The sequence below is a fragment of the Xiphophorus hellerii genome, chromosome 2 (assembly GCF_003331165.1).
Source record: "Xiphophorus hellerii strain 12219 chromosome 2, Xiphophorus_hellerii-4.1, whole genome shotgun sequence".
Taxonomy (NCBI): domain Eukaryota; kingdom Metazoa; phylum Chordata; class Actinopteri; order Cyprinodontiformes; family Poeciliidae; genus Xiphophorus; species Xiphophorus hellerii.
The window spans coordinates 11,588,100-11,606,133 of record NC_045673.1 but is presented as its reverse complement, the minus strand read 5'-3'; the positions used below and the strand labels follow the sequence as shown (position 1 = coordinate 11,606,133).

At 40.2% G+C, this 18,034-nt stretch overlaps 1 protein-coding gene across 2 annotated transcripts in view; it reads left to right on the top strand.

Annotated features, from left to right (window-relative positions):
* iqsec3b (IQ motif and Sec7 domain ArfGEF 3b) overlaps positions 1-18,034 on the top strand; it is a 39,435-nt gene that overhangs the window by 5,883 nt on the left and 15,518 nt on the right. For both annotated transcript variants that reach the window (XM_032546702.1, XM_032546706.1), the window contains exons 2-7: positions 3,480-3,554; positions 11,008-11,125; positions 11,975-12,376; positions 13,280-14,001; positions 14,681-14,842; positions 17,438-17,560. In XM_032546702.1, the coding sequence (XP_032402593.1) occupies positions 3,480-3,554; positions 11,008-11,125; positions 11,975-12,376; positions 13,280-14,001; positions 14,681-14,842; positions 17,438-17,560 (1,602 nt within the window). The remainder of the gene's footprint in view (positions 1-3,479; positions 3,555-11,007; positions 11,126-11,974; positions 12,377-13,279; positions 14,002-14,680; positions 14,843-17,437; positions 17,561-18,034) is intronic.

Genomic DNA, 18,034 nt, shown 5'->3' with positions numbered 1-18,034 from the left:
AGGGGTGCAGAAGGTTTGGATCTTTTTAGATGAAAGTCTCGGCTTCAAAAGAACTTCCAAATATACAGTACAAGGCCTGTTCTTTTTTAAGTGTCTTTACACAAAAGCGTCACACTGCAACATGTGAAGACAGCTGTCAAAATTGCACTTTAAAGAGAAAGAATCTATTTTTCCCCACAATGTCAAACTGTGAGGAACATATCTCCACATCAGTCACTAATGTGACAGCTTCTTATAGGTTACATCATGCAACTTTACTATTAACACATCATCACCTCTCCAATTACTACCACATCTGCTGATTTGATTTGTTTGTGAGCAGTTAAAAAAAAGAGGAATTTGTTGTAAAATATTGCCCTGGGCAGGGATTGGCTGAGTATGGTGTTCATTAGCTTTCAGATCTGCAATGTGTAAAATGTTTCCAGAAAAAGTAAAAGTGTTCAGTCTTCTACTTGGTCTTGTTGTCTGGCTTGGCTACACAATTTTAATGCACTAAAAATGTTTTTGCACAATCTGGTCAATGGAAAATAGCAAACCTACAGTGCCTTGCAAAATTATTCATATCGCTTGACCCTTTCCCCGGTACAGCAATACAACCACAAACTTCACAGTGTTAATGTTTTATTTATGTGATAGACAAGCTGATGTAGTGGACAATGTGAAGAGGTACAAACATGAAACAGTTTGTAGATGTTCTTACACATAAAAATGTGCACATGTATTCAGGCCCCTTCAGTAAATGATTTGTAAACATTTTATCACTCCAGTTAAACTGGAAACCTTTAAGTTTGTCTCTCCCATTATTGCACATCTAAAACCTAGGCCCAGGACTTTAATGCATTTATTTTAATTAATTAATTAATTACATAGATATTAGCCCATTAAAAGTTTTACACAGTGAATCACATTTTTATTACATATAAAAATGCTGGATGGAACCTTCAAAAAATAATCTGATGGGATGCTGGTAAAGAGTTTTCTGTTTACATCGGGCAAAAAGGAGTTGGTCTATCAGTGAAGCTATTAAAGCCTAAAATATCCTTTCAATTCAAAACATGTTGCACCAAGCACAGATGCCCCCAACTGTACTGTCAGTGTTCCTCAGTTCACACTTCTTTTAAAGTTTTTTTTTTTTGGCTCAGGCAGCCTTTATTTGAGCATGGTTAGACAGGAAAGTAGATAGCGAAAGAGGCGGAAGACATTCAGCAAAGGTCTTCTAGCCGGGACTTGAACCTTTGACGTCCGAATCGAGGATCAAGACCTCCATGTGGGTTGTGCTTTACCCCTGCGCCACAGGAGTCGCTGTGGTTTAGTTCACATTTCTAAACCAGTATTTTTTCAAGAAAGTTACATGAAGGACGAGAGGTTGCTAAAACACTTGAAAGCTGAATGCGTCTGATAGCACTTTCCTCCAATTTGGTTGAGTAACCTGAAAAACAGATTAAAACAAATATCTTTGTTGTAGAGCTCATATGTCCATTCATCCAATAATTTAGCAGCAAAAATAGTTTTTGAATTGAATATGTTGCATCTCTTTGCCTCTCCCCCATTAAGGCCACATTTGTTACAAATAGTTGCCCGGTTGGCAGATTTTCTCAACTGAATTGTGAATTTCTATATCTACAGTATATCTATATCTATATCTCCTCCCTGAATAATCCTCTTGTCCAGTTTACTTGGGCGGTTTGCAGTGCCATTCTGTTTAAATTTTTCGTTTGAACAGTTCCCCCTGAGATTACTCCTAATTTGTGATATCGTTTTATAACTTAACGCTTTAAACGTCTCCACAACTTTATCCCAATCTGTCCTTTGGTCTTCATGTTGCTGTTTGTTCTCTAATGTTCCCTATAAATTTCTGAGGCTTTCAGAGGACAACAGCATTTATGCAGATGTATTCTGTTATACAGGTGGTCTGACTTGGGTGACTTTTGAAGATGAACTGGTTTATATTTAGAGACATCAGGGAAAAGGTGACTGAATGCTAATATCAGACACCCTGTTCAGATCTAATTTGTCATAGAAAAACTGTCATTTTATTCCCCTATTATCCACAATTGTTTAGGTAGAAAAAAACCTACATTGAAGTTCTTCATTGTAAAATAACAAAATGTAAAACATTTCTATTGCTATGACAATTTACAGATGGCACTGTGTTATTTAGCCTAACCTAGGAAATAATACCCAAAAGAGTAGCTGCATTGATTCTCCTTCCTTTGATTCCCCAATTTGACATAAAAAATATCATTGACAACACCTTCGTGTTCTTAATGTGTGAAATGAAGACTATTTAAGAAGCTTTTGTGTTGGATAGATCACAATTGAAAAACTGTTCCTCAGATTTAAAAACTAGCAGGTAGTAAGTTAGGTTCATGGATGTTTGCAACCAAGGCTCACTACGACATGTACAACCAACTGTGTGGAAACCAAACCTTAAGAGGCAGCATATGTATTCTGAGGTTTTCTGTAAGCTCTCAGACAAGAAACTAATAACATAAGGGACACGATTAAAGAAAATTGCATAATGAATTCCGAAATAATGTTTAAAGTTTATAAAAGCACATGTGTGTGTTCCATTGATCTTGCATCAGGTAGCTGATCACAGAATCAGAGTGTGAGATTTTTAGGGAAAAATCAGGGTCCCTTTAAGTCTGTAGAAGTTGCTGTGAAAAGGTGGCTTTTTATAGCCCAGACTGTCACTCCTGGTTTTGCGCCGACTCTGACTGCCTGTCACTGTGACTTTGTGTCATGAGCTTTAATCTGAACCTAGGTCATGAAATCAACTGTAGTATAACCAACAATGTCCCTTCACTGCATTTATTCAGCACAATGAAGAAGTTCCTCATGTTCTTGATGCCCAGATAATACCTATAAAAAAATTCATAAATGCTGATCCTCATTGTCATTTTTTATGACTGTAGAAATGGAAACTATAGGGCATCCTGAATTTAAAGGAAGGCAATCCATACAGCTGTTTAAGAATGCATTTTCTTTCTTGTTCCAGATGAGAGCTCCACCATAATGTCTAAAATATGAATGTGAATGTAAAATGTATGAGAGACAAATGAGAAAGGCCAGCTGAAGAGGAGGAAGTAGGAAGCAGAGCTGGAGCAAGCATCTTTCCAGATTGAGTTCAGGGATTTCTGCTAAATCTCAGCTGATCTGACACAAACACACAAACATATAAATACACCCGTTCTAAGCTTTCTCAGCCTTGATTTGACCTACATAGAGTATTTGCCCTGGGATCAGTCACTGACTGTAAAATGTAATGATACAATAATCCACAGAGCAAGAAGGGAGACTCTCTAGGATCTTTTTTGTGTTTGTTAAAAGTGATCATCTTGGGTACTAAAGAGGAATGTTGAACATACATTATCGGCACACAGAATGACAACTTGTCCTTTCAGCTCTGCATGCATGCCTTGCTCCTTTTCTTTCTCCTTTGCTGACCTCTGCTTTTTTCCTCCGTCCTTCTGCAGGAGTGAGACCGTGCTGCATCAGTTTTGCTGCCCCGCCCCTGAACATCCGGAGACCGATACCTCAGGATCATCAAGGTGAGATCAGCTCAGGGGGACAATTGCTAATTCTCTGATGTGCGTAGTTGGGTTGATGACATCACAAAAGGCACAAGATTGTAGATACAGTAATTACCTGACATTTTAAGTATTGCAGCAAAGGTGCTGTTTTTAAAGTATTTCAACATTGATTTTGAAGCATTTAAGTTGCACGAGTTGAAGGTTTTTTTAATTTTCATGTGCCTGAGCTAGAGTTTGACTCTTATGAATACGAAGCCATGATGATTACTGTCATGGGTGATGAAGCTGACTGTCTACAGAGCTTTAGTTTTTGATCATATTTCAAATTTTCCTTCATGTAGGTTTTTGTATGCATTCACCCCTTTAATGCTATATTCATATTGTATCACTTTAAATTGTTACGTGATTTGCCAGTGCATTGGCACGTCGTGCTGTCTGAATTCAAACTGCTTTTGCTTATCTAAACAAACTTCTCTCTTTCTTACATTTTCTCTGTGGTCTTAACTCAGTTCATAGTAATAGCATGGGCTGTACCGCAGGTTCATGCATGCTGGGGCTAACTGACAGGATTGTGCCCATACAAATCTGTTTGGGATTATTTTTGGTGGAAGTAGTGGCTTATGCAATGACTTCAGAAAATATCGTTAGGATTTGAAAATCATTTTAATGGAATATATTGACAAGACCATATGGTTTTAATAGCAACTTGATTTAAAATGATTGCTGAAGGTCTTTGAAAATAACAGCTGGGCATTCCAGTCAGGCTTTGTCCTTTTCACAAACCACATCAATGTGCATGCTGTCAATGTTTTTCTGAAATCCACGATGCATTCACACTTACAGACAAAAGTCTATTCAAAGTATGCAATGAAAAAGGGGAAAAAAGAAGTAAACAAAATAAAAGTCAGTTTCTCTTGCCTTATTGTCAACAAAATAGCATAAAAGTAGACACAAGATTTTTAAAATGTAGATCTACAGGTGATAAACTATATCCGAAGTGAGTCTGAGTGACTCTGCAGAAAAGTCTGCCTAATACTTTCAATGAACCTTCTTCACAACATCCAGCTCTGTACATTCAATTTACACATCTGAATAATCGAGTCACATCTACTCTTAAAACTTTTAATCATGCCTGATGGGAAGTGTGTAGTGCTGAACTGGTCTGTATGTCAGTGAAAAGTGGTATAATTTTGAGGTTAAGAGGTATAGCTACATGGCTAAATGTGTAGCAAACTAATAACTCCACCATCTGCAACTCACAAAAAGACAACAGAAGAGGAGGTGGTATGATGTATGTAATGATATCGCCGCTATCAAAGCGACCATGGCAACCCTGAAGTGATGCAACAGTTATCTCTAGCATAGTAACTGGAGAATCTACAGTAGCCATTTTAACAGCATGTTTCTGAGTGGGCTATGCCTGGAGAATGTGTGAATGTGTAAACTTTCATTTAAAGTCTTGAATGAGCGCCTTTCTTCTTTAAACCCCTTTGCTTTGCTTCATCTTCATATGTAGAGGAATCTACAGTTGTTTATTCTCTCTTGCTTGTCTCTCTTGCTTGTTTTTATTTTTTGCCTGCTATTTGGAAGACCATGTCTTGTGCAATCATTGCATCGCAATTATTTCCACCTCATCCCACCCCATTAAATTTATTTCTTTTCTCAATATCACCATCTGTCTGTCTGTCTGGAATCCCTCTATTTTCTGTGAAGATCTAACGACTTAACTCCTACACTCACATGGTCCTGATTGGATTGGCAAATGACAGAGAGGCAGCGGGCGCCCAGCTGAGATGAGACTGGTGTGGATCTCTAAAGCCAATGCAGCTCTTTATTATCACCACTCTCATCATCACATGAACGCTGTGTGTTGGTTGCAATCCTTCACCGCCTCTACAGTTGCTACACACTCTAAATCCATCAGTGCGCACTCACCTCCCAAGAGATGCCATGAGATCTGCCTCTAGCCTAACCTGCCATACCCTTCGCTCTTCCAACCTTTAAGTGTGTGGGTGTGCATCCCCCCCTGGGTGTGCAGGGCTTTAAACGATATGATTTGACAAAGGTTTTTCTATCTCGCCCCCTGATGACGCCTGTGCTGGCATGTGTACTCTCTGTGTTTGATGCTGCATATGCTTTGCAGGAGAAAGTGCACACAGTGCCCCTATCATCACCGAGATTCTTGCTTGGCCAGATGCATTAATAGCTCAGGTCTTGCTTTAAAACCCTCTAATGTATTCTAATGTACCCTAATGTATTCTGATGCAGCGCTGGGCATGGCAGTGTTTTAATAGACTTTTTGATAGAGACAGCCTCCAGCGTGCACACACCAACAGCCAGCCTGTAACTATCTTACTGTTTCCGACTTCGTAGTTATCTCACTTTCTGCTCTCCTCTTTCTGGCTCTTTTCGCTGACTCTATCTCAGAGGATACAGCCAACCTAGCTTCCCTGGTCCTGTCTCCAATTTTTAGTGAGAGACGCTGCAGTATACTTCATTTCACAGCAATCAGAGGAAACAAAGAGGGACTTAAGTGATGGACTCATTATTTAAGCATGAGCTGGCTTTTAATTCTCCCCTGTTGTTTTTAGCTCTTGTTCCGTTCGTGTAAAAATGATCGGAGTAAGCAGTATCCGGCCAGCACGGAGATTCCACAAGCATCACACTCACTCTTGTGAGTGCATACAATCCTAAAGCCTTCAGGGTATGATCATAAATCTGTCCATTCCAGAGCTGTTTTGTGCTGAAAGTTCGTTTTTCATCCCATTCCTATGTGGAAAAAAGTTTGCAAAGATGAAGGGAATCCTTATGTGTGAGAACATCTGGATTACTGGAAGGCCTAAGAGAAAAAGGGTGTTTGCTGCGTTATGCTGGCAAATTACTTAAGCCCGACATGACTTTTCGCAGAATTTCGATAATGCTACCATGTAAAAGAATGTTGTACCATCTGTGTCTGGGATTAAAAATGGCTGACCTCAGGGAGCAGCCTACTCCACCCTTGACACTGCTGGGTTCTGAAGCTAAATTTAAACTCTGGTGTGATTTTTGTGATGGGGTTCAGCTTATTCTTTTAACTATTGAGTAGTCATACTGTACAAACCATTTCAGATTTTGTCAAGTCACAAGCAACAACCTCGATGTATTTTCAGGGTATTTTCAGTGAAGGAAAAAGATACATGTTTTTTTTGTTAATTTTATAAATATAAATCTGAAAAGTTTGGTGTGCCTCGCTGAGCTCATACTTTGTGAAATGACCTTCTGCTTAAACTACAACTGCAAATCTTTTAGCGCTTCTTTCTGCTTTGCAAAATAACTAAAGTTCAGTCAGATTGGATTGAGCGTGTTTATTAGCATCTATTTTATTGTCTTGTCACAAGTTTTCAAGTGGGTTTTTGTTTGCACTTTGACTGGATAATATATAGTTGAGTCCAAAATTATCTATCCAGCAAATTTTGAGTGTAACCTTCTAATTGTGCCAACATGTCTCTTCTCATTCGAAGTAATAGTAACATTTTAGAATGGCTCACACAGGGTCTTGATGTAAATGTGAGAAAGACTGTAAGATTAAAGTGGTGGTGTAACAGATGTGGAAAGGATCACACAGAAATAGTACTCTGCGTTGGTTTTTTTATTCCTATAAAACAGTGGGACACACTCAGCACCAGGTATGATACACGCATCACCGTCACAGTCCAGCAGCACAGTTAGGCAGCTTCTCCCTTCTTTTTTTTAATATATTAACATCAAATGGACTAAAGAAAAGTAAAATCTTGTACAAATCAACATCAAACCACAAAATAAATCTGTGTATCCATTACATACCTATAAAACAGTGGGACACACTCAGCACCAGGTATGATGCACACGATCACCGTCACAGTCCTGCGGCCCAACAAACACATTTTGGAGGGAAACTTTATACAAACTTAATAACGTAACAAATTTACTTTAACCAACACCAAAGTTTTTTTAAAAAACACTTGCACAGTTAACATTATATTTTTGCAGAACAAAAACTGTGAAAACTATTTTTTAACAATATAAATATTATTAAAAGTGAGAGGTAGCTTTAGCGCGCATCTTACCAGCAGCTCAGTTAGGCAGCTTCTGCCTGGCTGCTGCAGCTACGTCACTGCTTTGTGCAACACTAATAACGTCCCCCCGAAAACAATATTTACATTAGGAACCAAAAATAAAAGCAGTTAAAACAGAAATAGCCATGTCAGCAGACATGTTAATTCGACAAAATAGAAATAAAAATGCTTTGAGAAGGTTCATAAAATAATAAATAAATAAAAGTAACTCAGCTACAGTGGCATAGAGGCATTCCAGCCTTAAGAATCTTGGAGTTCATCATCAAAGATAACTTGTAAGATACCAGTGGAAAATGCTAAAAAATAAGAATGATTTGATGGTTGTAATGCCAGTGAAGATTTTTCCATTGACTGACTAGAAACAGTATAATTTTTGACATGTCATGTATTTTTCAAATAATAACTTCAATAAAATGTAAATTTAATTCTTTATTAGCTGACTGTATTTTTAGAAGATGCTTGTTACATTTCCTTTTGAAAATAAACTTCTTAGTTAAATGAAAATACATCTTAACCCATATCTGACAGTGATCATATCCCTTAAATTAAACATTTTCTTTGCAGATCTCATTGTATGTTTAGAGTTGCTGTCATGGAAGGTGAGTTTCCGGCTCAAAAGTTTTTTAAATTGGTTTCTAATTGGTTTTCTTCTAGAATTGTACTGGTTTCAGCTCATTCATCTTCACATCAGTTTTGATCTGCTTTTGTCTCATTGCTTAGGACAAGCATAATCAGACAGTATCATGCTGCCACCTCCATGTCTCACTATCATAAAATCTATGTAATATATAATATGACAAATACTGAGCAAATTTAAATATTATAAGTACCTCACAAAACCAGCTGGGTCTCTGTAGGTTTGTGTTTTTGACTTTATGTAGCTCAGTTTAGCAGATGTGGAAATCTTGGCACGCGCAGACATTCAATTCGTAAGGTCGCTACTGGTATATTCTTGTAATGTTCTTAGTATGTATGAATGTTCTCTACTCTGGATCACTCTGGGTTGCTGAATTCAAAGTGTCATGAATATGAAGTCCCAGTATCAGTGGAGTCAGATTAGGGTTTCCCCTAACTTGTTCTCTGAGTCACGCCTGACTGTATTGGCATGGCATTCCTGTTTGCAGTATTTTTGAAAGCTTAATCCCAACACGGGAAAAAACCTTCCCAGTAATCTTTTTATTTCCACGCAGCACACAGAGAACGAAATGCTCATCCAAATGATGTCATTGCCATGGAAACACATTAGCTTTCAGGGGGTCATACATGAATTCAGCCTTGATCTTAATAGTAAAAACTGAGAGTGGAGCAAGGCTGGTGTGGAAACATCGCAAAAGAAAAGAAATGCAAATGTGAGTGGCAAGTCTTAGCTAGGAGTTATTTGTTTGAATTTCTCATATAAGTTAGTGTAACACTTTCTATTTGATTCAGTAGTGGTGCAGACACTTTCTGGATTCTTCTGGCATAATATCGGTACTAAATAAAAGAGATCAATCCTTTGGCATAAGAATATTGTGGGAAAAACACAAGTTACAACTTACAGGTTTTTATTGCAGCAATACACTGCATATGGCTTTTCTTTTTGAAAATTCTCTTGAGCCACACCGTCTAAGCTTTTAAATCACCTTGGCCCTAGCCAAAAATATACACAGAAACATAAAAAGAAACACTGAAGGTTTTCACTGCTAAATATGAGATTTTTATTTCTGCATGACAGTCTCACTGGATAAAGATGGGAACCTTTGTTCAACTGTTGAAGGAGCGTATTAGGCAAGCCCATGAAAATTTGATAAGAGCTCTGCAAGCTAATGTTTACATAATACACCCCTGATCCAAAAAAAAAAATTAAACACAACATAGTTATGATTCATGAGTGTGTGAATCTGTGAGTTTTACTGATATAAACAATAGTACCATAATACATTAATGATCTGCTTTAAAGTATTGGGGTGTTGAATTGCTACATACTTTCAAGACCACTTAGGTCTTCTGGTTCTGCTCACCATCTCCAAAACCAGAATCAAATATAGAGAAGCAGCATTTAGCTTCTATGCACCACAAATCTGTAGCAAACGTACAGAAAACTGTAAAACACCAAATACACTAAGTTACTTTAAATCTAGACTAAAAACCCACTTGTTTAGAGCTGCGTTGGACCATAATAAATGACACACTAACCAATATTTTGATGTGTAATGATGGCACTTGGCAAAATATAATGTTTACTGGTTTTCTCAATTCTTCGCTGTGTGTTATGGTGTCTTCTATGACTTTTTTGTGTTTTCATGATGTAAAGCATTTTGAACTGCTTTGATGCTGAAATGTGCTATACAAATAAATGTGATTGATCGATTGATTAATGAAAGCTGAATTTTATCATTTCCCTTTTGAGCAAAATCTTTGCAGAATTTTTGTTTTTTCGCCTTTTCTATTTTGAAAAATGATGAGTATGGAGGGCAGTTCCTGCCAAAATTGGCAAAAAATATATAGGCATAAATAAATGGTTTAATTAATGGGACAGACATTGCATCCTGGGTAGTTGGTAGCACTGTTGCCTCGCAGCAAGAAGGTCCTGTGTTCGATTCCCGGCCCAGGATCTTTCTGCTTGGATTTTGCATGTTCTTCCTGTGCATGTGTGGGTTCTCTCCAGGTACTCCGGATTTCTCCCACAGTCCAAAAACATAACTGTCAGGCAAATTGGTCTCTCTAAATTCTCCCTTGGTGTCGGTGTGTGTGTGTGTGCATGGTTGTGTGTCCTGTCTGTCTCTGTGTTGCCCTGCGACAGACTGGCGACCTGTCCAGGGTGACCCCGCCTCTTGCCCGAAACATTCGCTGGAGATAGGCACCAGCAACTCTCCCGACCCCACTAGGGAAAAGAGTGTACAGAAAATGGATGCATGGACGTAAATATTGCATCCTCCCTCTCCCACCACCACACACTCAAAATTTCAATATACGACTGCATCCGAAAATGAATTTATTCAATTAGATTTAAAGCATTTACACGTTCTTATGTAAAAGGACTGGGTAGCTTAATCTAGTTTATCAATGAACATCTCTTAGACATAATTAAAAAAATTGAACCTGTGTGTAAGATATGTTATGTAAGGGTATTGCCTCTGAATCTGGACTCTATATGCTGTCAGCTTTTTTGTATTCAGCCGTTGCCTGCAACTTGCAGTGGAGCCACAAGTCTGACCAAATAAGAGTGGACACGGAAAGTCAGTCATCTGCCCCTCAGGCCATCACAGTCCACGTTCTGCCTAATTTATGAATCTCTTCCCACTCCACAGAGCTGAAGGCCAGGCCCCTGTAAAGAGTGAAGATATTTGGTCGTAGGGGACGGAACTGAAATCTCTCTGCTCTTATTTCCCTTGCAGCGGACAGATCCTGAGCCTGGAGGATGGGATGTCCTCTGGTGGAGGACAGGAAGTGAAGGGGCTGAAGAGGGAGGGACCCAGTGAGTACGAGATCAATTTGGAGAACAAAAACAAACAGGTATGCCTTTTCCTTAGTGGATCAATATGCTCAATCATAGGGTTTGGAGTAAAAACTGCTGGCAGCTCTACCTTGTTTAACATGAGCAGGGGTGTGTGTGAGAGAGATTTCTTGACAAAAAAGATTCCCATTTAGATCTATTTCCGTCTCTGTTGACATGAAAAAGAACACCCAGGATACTGAGTGCCACAGCGACAGGAACAGAGGAAAGGGAGATGCTAGGTTGTCATGGTAACAACTAATAACTGCTCGTGGTGGCTGAAGATGTCTTTATTCCTCATACCAAGCAACTGAAGGGTCTGCTGTTGTATCTTGCTGTGCTGCTGCGGTGCTTGAGTGCATGTATCCACTCTTGGTGTGACCAGACACACAGCAGACATATTGTGAGGTTTCCCTCTTTTTTTCCTGCCTCAACTGCCTCTCTCTCCTCTGGAAATACTAGAGGTGAAGTTCGAAGAACTTGTAAGATTTTTGGGTGGAGCTGCAAACAAATAGGCTTACTTTTGTCCCCCATTCATTCAACTCAATGTATCACAGGTCCATCTCTATATCCTTACTATGAAGTATTAGCAGTAGGATGATGATTCCATAAGCCCTACACAACTACAACTAGAACCAACATATAATTAAGAAGGAAACCTCTGTGAACAGTGTGAGTGTGTATTTCAGGACTCCTCTTGGCTCTTTTGATCTTATTGCTCAAAAATGGCAGCGTGTTTGATTGCTGATGAATGATTAAGACATGTTTCAGTGGGTTTATCACTCTTGCAGTGTTTTTCAATGACTCTCTAAGCAATTTAAAGGTGTTTGATGTGTTCACTCCCACTCACCGCCTTCCTGTGCCCTTAGATAGAGGAGCTAGAGCAGAAGTATGGAGGCCATCTGATCGCAAGACGGGCAGCGCGCCGCATCCAGACGGCCTTCCGCCAGTACCAGCTCAGCAAGAACTTCCAGAAGATCCGCAATTCTCTGTCAGAGAGCAAGCTGCCTCGCCGCATCTCCCTGCGCCATCCCAGCCCTTCATCCCGGAGCAGGAATGCGGCCCAGAGACACAGTTACACTCTGCATCCGGGAGGTGGACAGATTCCCTTACGCTCAAAAACTCCTCCTCCACCTCCATGTCGCTCCACATCTCTTCCCCCGTCACCAGCGTCAGCCCCAGCAAATGTCCCGTCATCAGCTCCAAGTCAGGCTCCATCTCAGACATCTGGACCTACACTCACACAGCTAGAAGACTGCTTCTCTGAACAGGTCAGTGTACTTTGAGGAGATATAAACAAGATCTGATGCGATAAACTTGTGGAAATGACCAAATGCCAGAGGCATTTGTGGTTCACGAAGAAAGAATTTCAGAAACTTGAAAATATTTCAACAGGAATGTAATGGAGGAAAATGAAAGAATGAAACATACCGCTGACTCTCTGAAGTCAGACCCTCTGAAAAAATGATTAAAATAAGCAACTCCGTTTTGTTCAAATTTGTAATGTGTTGAAATGTATCTAGTTAATTAATATATTTGAATGCATAGAATCTTATTCTTCCTCTGGGTGTGAGTCCTTCTGCTAAACTGCTGTTTCATCATCCTTGCTTGGTTTTAAAAGTTTCAGGAGCACATTAGGATCTGTTCTTTGGAATTCATACAGTGTTTTCCACACTCAAAAGCTGAACTGTAGGTGGTTCACTGAATCACCTGGAGTCTTTAATACAAATCCAACCTGTTTGAACATGCACAGACAGTTTGTGGTAAATGTTTACCTTTTGCTCCAAAGCTTGAATGTCATGTTCCACTATAATAATGACTTTACATTGCATCTTATGTGCAGCAATTCACCCTGAGCTAAGAGAGTGGATCTTGTTTTTACGTATTTTAAACATTTATTGTATTTTGTACAAGAGAGTTCCAGTGTGCTTAAAGATGGATTAAAAGCTGAAAACGTAAAGTAATGTCAAGTCTATCAAGCCACAAATTACCCTTTAGTAAACCGGGAGTCTTGCTGATGTAATAGCATGTTCATCACTGGGTATGTAGCCTGACATGTCTTACAGTAGTCATTAATTATCAGCCTGAACTTATGAACTTTTCTGCAGTTCAACACAAACAACCTCACACAGTTGCTGATTTAATCTACATTTTTCTTATTACTTCCCTTGCAGCTTCACTCCTTGGCTCAGTCCATCGATGATGCTCTTCGTGGTTGGAGCCTGTCAGAGGGAGGAGAGGGGAAGGGACTTCTGATGGACCCCGGGGCCCTGCGTGCAGCTGCAGAAAGTGCCGGCCTGCCCCGCAGCGCCAGCTCCCTGCTTATGGCTTTCAGGGATGTAACTGTTCACATAGACAGCAATAGCTCCTACACCATCTCATCCGCGACCACCACAACCACCACCTCTCTGGGAAATGCAAGTGGAGGAGAACCAGGCAGCAGGAAGCCCTCTGTTAGTGGGACAGGCGGAGGAGGGGATGGGCAATCGATGGAGGAACCCGAGTTTCCTGCCCCTCCGCCCAGCGAGGAGCTGGAAATGGTCGATCCGGGATCTAGGAGGGGGTCTGCGGCACCAGCTGCAGCAGGGGTTGGGATGGAGAGGGAAAACAGCTTAGACAGACTGGAATCCTCCACTTCCACCTCTACCTCCACGTCAATCTCCACCTCAGTGCAGTCTAATCAGCAACCTGCTCAAATTTACACACAGTACCAGCAGTATCACTACACTCATCCCCAGCAGGTCCCCGAGGGCCCGAGTCCGGATTCCCTGCAGGCCCTTGTCGTCTCTCTGCCAAGGGACCGCTGCCAGGATCCAGCCTCCTGTCGCTCCCCAACCCTGTCCACCGACACACATCGCAAACGCCTCTACAGGATCGGACTCAACCTGTTCAACGTGTGAGTGGGCTGGCAGTTCATATAAAGCTCTGTGACAAAATAAAAACACGTTAAATATTTCCCCATCCTCTGGCTTTGACTTCAAAGCCCTGATGTTTGTTTTGAACAAACTCCCAACAACCCTTTAAAATACTTATGAACAGCAGCTTATTATTGCTTGTAATTGCTGGGGGGAAGCATCTGTTTGGTACCATCTTCTGATTGTGTGATGTCCATGAAAGAAATAAAAAACATCCAGGAGGAATATGGGGATGAAAAGTGGAGTGCAAAATGCAGCAGAATACTAGATGCAGTGGAGGAGGCCATGAACAATGCTAGAGCTGCTCAGGTTCTAAAAATAGATTCTACGGTGGGCCTTCATTTAATATTAGTTAATACAAATTAAAGTAAATGAACTCAGTGACAGGCGAGCTGATCTCAACGTCGTGAGCTAACAGCTTTTCTGCATGAGTGCATGCTTTTTTTCCCCAGTTTGTACTCCCTTCTACTCACCATCTCTAACACTCACACTCACACATATTAAGCTCATTTATTCCCATATACAGAGAAAGAGAACTTCTGTCTCACCCACACACAAACACCCCCACACACCTACACTGTGTACACGCCAAAGCACAAAATGACAACACTCAATGCTAATTCTAATACTCTTCTGCTTCTCTGGTTTTGGTGGTGCCAGGAATCCCGAGAGGGGCATCCACTTCCTGATCACACGTGGTTTTGTCCCGGACACGGCTATAGGCGTGGCACACTTCCTACTGCAGAGGAAGGGCCTCAGTCGACAGATGATTGGAGAGTTCCTGGGCAACAGCAAGCTGCAATTCAACAGGGATGTCCTCGAGTAAGTGCACTGTATTCATTTAAAGTTCCTGGCGCATAGAGAGACATGCGTTGTGCCTTGCAAAAGCGTTCATACACCAACAAAAATAAATCTGGAAAGTGTTTGTGCTCAGGCATTGCACAAAGCCATGCTCAATATACCATTATGGCACAACTGCAATCCTACCAAAACATGGCCATCCACCTGAACTGAGAGAAGAACACAAGATGCCAATTTTAAATCTACGCCTACAGCTATTCACAGCTCAAATGGACAAATTTATAGATAGGATGACAGTTTGATGGGAACTCCATAAAACTATCTGGTGATTGTGGCAGGGCTGCAAGAAAAACTAGAATTGTACTCAGTCTGCAAAACACATTCCGTCCATAATGTGGTTTGATGAATGGATGGATGGATGGATGGATGGATGGATGGATGGATGGATGGATGGATGGATGGATGGATGGATGATGGATGGATGGATGATGTATGGATGGATGGATGGGTGGATGATGGATGGATGAAGGATGGATGCTTTATCTAACCCATCGGATAAAGCATCCATCCATCCATCCATCCATCCATCCATCCATCCATCCATCCATCCATCCATCCATCCATCCATCATGGTTGAAAAAACATGGCTGTTTCAGCATCAGATAAAGATGAAAATATAATAAAACTCTAAGTTCTTTTAAAATCAAGGTTTAAACTAACTTGAAACATCAGTAATTTTAATCTGTAGTCCCAGTTTTTTTTTTTTACTTTCCCTCATTATTCAACTGCAGTGTACTCCTTTTTTGTATGTTTGTCATGTAAAGCTCTTTAAATAGTCTTCTTGCTGAAAATATGTTATGCAAATAACACATTTTTTGCTTGAACAGGAACAAAGCTGTGGACATAACATAACAGAAGAAACTGACAAGAGATGATTGAAAACTCGCTACCTGTACTCATGTGAGATGGTTACAGAATGCAAAAATTTGGATTCTAACTCGAAATCGGCTGCAGCTGAAAGAAAAGGAGGAAACTCAGATGAACTGAGGACCAATTATTCAATTAAATGAGTGAATAAACACAATTACTAAACAGTACATGAGTAACTTAAAGCATGTCTAGGGCATGATGCTAAAATTAACCTTAAACCCAGACAGAAATGAAAAGACAAGCTCAGGCATAGAGCAAAATAATACAAGAACTTGGACTCTCACTCCAAACCAAACCTGAACAATACAAAGTCTTAAAGTATAGAGTGAAACCATAAATAATTAAAGAAAAATACTAAGAAAACCAGTTTAGGAATGCAACACAGGTGGTTTACCTTCCAGCAGGAGAAATACCCTGAACATACAGCAAACGTTACCCTGGAATAATTTAGATTAAATCGTCTGATTAGAGTGGTTCTGCCCTGCCTCCGTTTGAGAATGTATGTTGAAAGGTGATGTCCAAGTTGAATTTATTATATAAAGAACACAAAAAATGAAAACCATGAATTTTTTGTGTTGTGTTATTTCCACTTCAAAATTATGTACTGAACTACCACATAAAATAAATCAAACAAAGCAATGTTTGCAAATGTAACATGAAAAAGTTAAAAGATAAATACTTTTGCAAGACAGTGTAAGAGACGAACAGCACTGAATTTAATAAAAAAAAGGGGGGCGATGAGAGGGGTTAAAGGGTTGGTCTGACAAGCTGAAAACTAAGTAGAGTGTGTGGGTACATTTGAAGACGGTCAACAAACCCAGCTGTATTTTGGATCTTCAGTGATTGCGAGCAACTACAGTGTTTTGACACTAAGCTGCGTCAAAGTCACAGCTCCTCGATAATCTGGGAGACAACAGTAGATAAAATCCATCCCACCTTCCGGCTCCTTCAAAGTAGTTCTGGCTTTCACTTCAAGGATAAAGGCAGATTTTATCCATTTTATTTCTAGACTGGGTTTAAAGTTCAAAGATAAAAGATTCATTAAGATATTTGTGTCTCTGGGACTTTGATTGATTAAGCAATGTAAGGAAATTATGAAAAGTGTCGTCTACAGATTCACATGTAGCAAACATAGGGTCCTGCTGATATGTGGCACATCTGTAAATGCATGTTGTTACTTAGTGGTTGCTCACCCATCCAATCAGTGTTCAGAGATCCAGGATGGAGGGGCTTTTTGCTGAGGTTGTTGTACAGATTGCAGAAATAGGTCACTGCATCGAACACACTCATAAGTACTCAGCCTCACTTTTTGTTCACTGAGTCAAACAGACATATGTGATGTGCAGAAGCTCACTAATGTACACTTGGAGTCTCTCTTATGTATTTCTGTTATTGCCGTAGCCTGCCTTCAGCCTTTCATGTGCCTCCCCTTTTGCCCCCTCTCCTTTTGGATTTCTTTATTTTTCTTCCTTTTACTTATCTCCAGCTGTCACCTGAAACTTTCCTCTGCATTATATTTGTGTGTGTTGACATGTGCATCTTCCAGGTCAGAAGATCTGTAATTGAAATATGACTCTAAAGAGAGAGACTTAGAATCAGCTCTGACACACAGTTTGCTGTGAATTCAAAACACTTCTTTGACTGACAACAACTAAACCCAGCCTCCTTCTGCTTTCCTCTCGATAGCTGTGTGGTAGATGAGATGGATTTCTCAGGGATGGAACTTGACGAAGCTCTGAGAAAGTTCCAGGCTCACGTTCGAGTTCAAGGAGAAGCACAGAAGGTGGAGAGACTCATCGAAGCCTTCAGGTAAGAGCTGTCAGTCGCTGTCGCAGTCGGGGCTCTCGTACAAACAGGTTGTGCTTTTTTAAATTGATGCAAAGTTCAACACGTGACTGAGAGGGACTTTTTGATGGCTCTCTGACTCCACATAATGAGTCAACTTTGTGCCTGCAGCAGCATATGCAGAACAAGAAAGCAGCGACATGTAACACAGCTCGCATATTTTGCAATATTGCGTGCAGCCTTGAGGGTGCCTTGAGTATCCAGAGTGACAAACTAATAGGCCAACTGCTTAGACTTACAAAGTACTTAACTAGTTCTGCAGTCTCATTACGGCAAGCTCTGATGACACCAAAGCAACGTATCATTAGCAAATTACAATGATTGCCTGTAACCTTTGACTAAACGCGGCAGTGTTTTCTGATTGTAAGCCAATCACAACAGAGACCTGCACTGCAGGCAATCAGTGTGTGTGTGTTCCATCAGGACAAAAATAGATGC